At 67.1% G+C, this 5,681-nt stretch overlaps 1 protein-coding gene across 1 annotated transcript in view; it reads left to right on the top strand.

Moving 5' to 3' along the window:
• The window catches only part of PTPRN2 (protein tyrosine phosphatase, receptor type N2), a 299,480-nt gene that overhangs the window by 265,257 nt on the left and 28,542 nt on the right, over nucleotides 1-5,681 (top strand). The window contains exon 15 of the mRNA XM_025044908.1: nucleotides 5,029-5,102. Coding sequence (XP_024900676.1) covers nucleotides 5,029-5,102 — 74 coding nt within the window. The remainder of the gene's footprint in view (nucleotides 1-5,028; nucleotides 5,103-5,681) is intronic.

Genomic DNA, 5,681 nt, shown 5'->3' on the forward strand with positions numbered 1-5,681 from the left:
CCACCGCCCACCGCCACCCCCACGCCACCGCGCCGCCCACGCCACCGCCACCCCAACGCCACCGCCACCCCAACGCCACCGCCGCCTGCACCTCACGGGATGGCTCCTCCATTGACCGCAGAGGACGTCAGGCGTGAAAACCGTTTCTGCCGTGGGACAGGGCGCTGCCTCCGTGGGCGTTTGTGGTCATGCCTGAGACGGCTGGGTGCTGGAAACTGCACAAATTCAGGCCCCCACAGGGACTGTTTGAGACACACACCAGGACACGGCACCTGCAGCTCCCTTCCCAACCAGCCTCTGGTTGGCTGAATCTCCACCGAGGAATATTCCGGTTTGGTCACCGCCAAGTGACCGAGAATTACAGCCGCTTGCCTTTGAAGGCCACCCGCGGAGCTCTGCCTCGGCCTGACGGGCGGGGGAGGTGCTGGACGCCCTGCCCAGGCGCCGGTCGAGATGCAGGCGGGCGGCATCGGCTCGCGCCCCTTCGTGGGAGGCTGTGCTCGTCGGCGTCTGAAACAGCGCAGCAGGTCCGCGGCCGCTCCCGGCTGCACTTGGCAGACACCGCCCCGTCCGCAGCGTGGCTCAGGCAGGGGTGCTTCTGTTTTCAGGGAGCAGGGAAGAGGCAGGACCCATCCTGGCGGCACACCGTCCCGGTCAGGCTTTGCCCCTGGGGCGGCGCCGTCAAGCACAGGCGTGACGCAGGCGCGGCGGCCCCACGGAGTCCGCGTTCGCACCCTCGGCTCGCGTGTGGCGCGGCCGCTCTCTGTGCCCGCCCCGGTCACTTCAGATCAGCGCTGGGGACCTCGGGCTGCAGAAAGGGCCCGAGCCTTGGGCCTTCCTGACACAGGCGGCCCTGGCGCTTGCCGTCCAGTGGGCTTCACACCCACTGCCTTCTGAAGTGACGCATCCCCAATAAAAGGCGTCTCCTCCCGGAGGCCACGAGTCCCTCTCTACACGAACCAGCCAGGTAGGAGTCGACTGTCCTGCCAGCTCACACGAGGCTCACCGGCCTGGTCCCCAGACCTGCCGTTCCCCGCCATCCTGGCACAGGGGCTGGGCCGCTATGGGGTTGAGGCCAGCAGTGACCAGCCCCCGCGTCCCCACGGCCCTGCAGCGCACGTGGCCAGCCAGCCTTGGCAGCCTCGCCTGGGAGGCTCACGAGCAGGCCACGGCAGACGGGTTCTCTGCTACCCGTCAAAGTGCCCACCTCACCACAGGGTCCCCCTGGAAGAGGGGGTCCCGCAGACACAGCCACGGAGACCCCTACGCCCTGTGTGTTCGCGGCCAGCACTTTGCCCAGGAGCCGCGGGCGGAGGCTTCCCGGGGGCGCCCATCGGTGCCATGCCGGCCTCGCCACTGCGGGAGGGCAGTGGCATCCGCCTGGCCACGCGGTCTGCAGGGGCAGGAGGAACGGGCCGCTCAAGGGACCCTGCGTCTCAGCGGGTGGCGCCTTGTCCTGCTGGGCGTGGCAGGAAGACAGTGGCCCTGAAGGTGCCCACGCGTCTGTCCCTGGAGCCCGTGAGCATCCACCTGCGTGACAAGGAATTAGGCCGCAGAGGACGCTCAGGTCCCCATTGAATCTGTCCCGACTGTCCGCACGGCGCCTCGCGGCGGAGGGAGGCAGAGGGTGGCCGCGGTGACAGGCGTGACGGGGAGGGCCACGAGCCAAGGCTCTGGCGGTGGCCAGAGCTTCACACTTCTGACCCACAGAGCTGGGGTGATGACGTGGCGTGAGGCTCTGGCGGTGGCCAGAGCTGCGAGGGCCCGGGCCGGCTCTCCCGGGAGCCCCGCCTCACGCTTCTGACCCACAGAGCTGGGGTGATGACGTGGCGTCCTGACCGGCTCGGTTTGTGGGAACTTGTCACGGCAGCCACAGGACACAATGCCAAGGGTGGGGACAGGCTGGAGGGGTGGCCCAGAGCAGGCCACAGCTCTGCTCACCTGGGACCGCCTGCCTGGCAGAGCCGCTCACTGCCATCGTCCCTGAGCCCGCGGGACTGGACCATGGAGACGCCCGTCTGTGCGGGAGGCCGGGCCCCGCACGGAGACCGGGCCGGCAGACGCCCTCCGGTGACGTGCACATCACCCACGGACCCCCAGGGTCGGCGGGCGTCACCTAGCTTTGGTCCCCGTCCACCTCTGAGGGGGCCTCTCTGCAGAAGGGGTGCCGAGCTGGGGTCTGGGGGCTCCCGGGCCCCGTCCCTCCTGCCCTCGGCCGCGCTCCCACCTCCTGTGTCCTGACGCCCCCACCCTGACTGGGGAGCTCACACAGTGTCCCCCCCAGCCAGGTCCCGTCCCGTGGTCCTGCACCCACCCACGTGGCCCAGGGACACCCGTCACTCACGCACAGGAGCCCGGCATTGCCCGGCATCTGTCCTGCTGCTCCGTGTGTAACCTCGACCTTGTCCCCAGAACCCGTGCTATGTGGCAGGCGTTACGCCGAGCGCCTAGTATGCGCCATTGGTCACAGCGACCCTGTGAGGTGGACAGCATCACCCTGCCCTTCGGATGACAGACGTGAACGTCAAACTATTGAATAATCGACCCAGGTGCCACCGGGCCAGCAGGTGGCAGGGCTGGGCTTGAAACCTGGGCTCTTGGCTGCTGGCCAGGTGGCCTTTGCCTGGTTGTTCACAGGGTGTCTCTGGGACTTAGCTTTTTCAGCCTAAAATGGGAAAATGGTTCCCACTCCATCGGCAGCAGAGTGTTCTGGGAAGAAGGCAGGTGACACATGTGAAACTACATTTAGAACAAAGTATCAGAGAGACTCGAAATGTCTCGAACGAGGCAGCGGACACGGCCCACGCTTCAGAGGTTCAGGGAGGGAGGGAGCGCGGCCGCCGAATCAGGGACCTTCCTCAGAAGAGCCTCCTCCCCCTCGACGGAGCGGGGAACCTCCCTCCCCCTCGACGGAGCGGGGAACCTCCCTCCCCCTCGACGGAGCGGGGAACCTCCCTCCCCCTCGACAGAGCGAGGAACCTCCTCCCCCTCGACGGAGTGGCCGCCGTGGATCTTTCCTTGTCAGTTAAATGCGCCGGGCGACAGCAGGTCACGCGGAAGCCGAGGGGTGCTCCCCCCGAGACGCGCACTGCGAGAAACGTGGCGAGGTGCTCCGCTGCCCGGAACAAGACCAGAGGACACAGATGGGCAGAATCGGGCGTGAAACACTTAGAAGCGACCCCGAGGTCGAAAGAGGCAGCAGCACTGATAAACGGTGACCAGGACAGCTGCTGGGCGCCTCGTCAGAGGCAAACGACCCAGCGACACGCCAGGGCCAGGCTCGTCCCGTGCGTTTTTATTCACCGGACTCCCAAACTTATGAAGCATTTTTCTTAATTGTCCATCTGGAAAGTCCAGCCGGCCCTGGTTTACTGGGCCCGATCGCCTGAGGGGCAGGGCGGCTGCATCGTCTTAGAGATGAGGGGGGCCCGGGCCCCCCGCATCTGGGCCTGCGCAGCACCACAGGAGGCCCGTCGGCTCTGGGCAGCATTGGGCCCGCACGGGAGGCCGAGGCCAGGAGTCTGTGGGCCCCGGTCCTTCCTCCCTGTGCCCGCCGCTGCCCCCAGGACCGTGCTCTGTGCGGAGGTCCTCAGGCGGCGGCCCCGAAGCCGCCTGTGCTGGCGATACTAACGAGGAGGCAGGGCTCCTGGGAGACCCGGGCCCTCCGGAAGCGTCTGGAAGCACGCTCTTTCGTTCCAGGCTCTGCCAGGCCGGGACCTGCGGCCCTCAGGAAGGGGCACCCGTGTCCGAGCGGCTGTCCCGGCTCCGGCCCGAGGCGCCCGTGCAGCACCCCTGGGAGACCCCGCCTTCGGAACGCCGTGTGGGGGTCGTGTGGCAGCCTGTTAGGTGCCCGGGGGGCAGCAGGTGCGGGGGGGCAGCTCTTCTGGTGAATTGTAGTTCGGTTTCCTGCCACTGCCCATTTCAGTCTCTCGAGAATAGACTTGTGCAGGAGCCCGAAGCCGTCAAGTCCGTGGGGTTTGGCATCGTTACGCACACTTCAGTGGGCGGCCTGGCAGCCGCCACCACGCACACCTCAGCACACTTACAGGTGTGTGGCACGTGCCACGGACACGCCCGTGCACACCACGCCGTGCGTGGGCTCTGTCCGTCTCGTCTCTCCTGGGAAGGGCAGCGCTGGTGTCTTAACAAGGCTGACAGGGAGGCGCCCGGTCTGGGAGACACGGTCCCCAAGTGAATCCTGTCACCGGACTCGCCAATGCCCCGAGCCCCAGAATCGTGACGCAGGCGCGAGCGGGTGGCTGCGCACCCAGCGAAGCGGGGAGGAAAGCGGGCGTCTCGTGGGGGACCCCACTGCGAGCACTGCCTGGGCGAGTCCCCACCTCCCCGCCCCACGTCTGTCCTCCACGTGCCACCGACGGTCCCGCTCTGAACGTCCCTGACGACAGGCAGAGGGATGTCACTGCACGTACGGGGCGGTGGCTCCATGGCCAAAATCAAGACAAATTCATTATCAAACACGTTTGCCAGAGCGCATGTCCTCAGTCCCCACCGACGTGTCTGGCTCCGACATCGGTCAAATGTTTCGCCTTTTCTGGCCGTTTCTGTCAGCGAACATGGCCCCTCTGACTCCTCTGCATCCCTGTCTCTCTGCTGCCTTTGAACCTCGACCCGCAGCCTCCAGGACGTAATGCTTCCCGGACGACAGAACTCTGTGCTGACCGGCGGCCTAGCGGCCTAGCGCACGCTGCCGCACGCGTGTGTGGCTGAGAGGTGCTCTGTGCCACTGCAGAGGGCGCCTGGCCTCAGCGTCGGAGCCCGGCGTAGAGAAGCAGGCCACACGCGCCGTGCCAGCTGGGCGTGGTGTCGTCCCCACACACCCTGACGCCTTCCCCCTCGCGCGGACGGACCGTGAATGGCGGGGAGGGGGGAAAGGTCATGCTCAGCGCCCTTCGGCATGGCCGAGCGCGGCCGAGGGGGACCATGTGGAGCTGGGGCGCCCAGGGCCCCCGCTCCGCGCACCCCCGCGGCTGCATGGGGCTCACCCCGTGCTCTCGGCTTTGCTTGCAGACGACCACTCCAGGGTCCTGCTGAGACCAGAGGGCAGCCACAGCAGCTCGGACTACATCAACGCCAGCCCCATCGTAAGTGCCCGACGCCCACCTCCTTCCCGGGGCCCCGGCCGGGCGCGTGCGGTCTCGGGGGAGAGCGAGTCCCGCCCCAGCCCGGGCGCAGGCTGGTAACTGGTCCCGACCGGGTGCCTCGTCCATCCAGGTAACTAGTCTCAACAGGGTAACTAGTGCCCACCGGGTAACTAGCCTCACCTGGGTAACTAGCCTCACCTGGGTAACTAGTCTCATCTGGGTAACTAGTCTCAATGGGATAACTAGCCTCACCTGGGTAACTAGTCTCAATGGGATAACTAGCCTCACCTGGGTAACTAGTCCCAACCAGCCTACAGGCGGGCCACGTCCTGGCTGGGGCCCGCACAGGCACTCGCGACCCAGGGTTTGCTGGCCAGGACCCGTGACTCAGGATCCTCACTGGCTGCGTCACCCTCTCCGGACCCTGCTCGTGCCTGGGAACAGACAGCCCAGACCCCAGCTGCCCGGCACAGTGGCGGGCGCGCTGCGACCTGCTCCCTGGCAGGCTGGCTCCCGTCCGTCCTCCCAGGCGTGCTGGGAAGGCGGGAGCTCGGGACACAGGCGGTGCAGACGAGGGAC

The sequence above is a fragment of the Pteropus alecto genome, unplaced genomic scaffold (genome assembly GCF_000325575.1).
Source record: "Pteropus alecto unplaced genomic scaffold, ASM32557v1 scaffold320, whole genome shotgun sequence".
Lineage (NCBI taxonomy): Eukaryota > Metazoa > Chordata > Mammalia > Chiroptera > Pteropodidae > Pteropus > Pteropus alecto.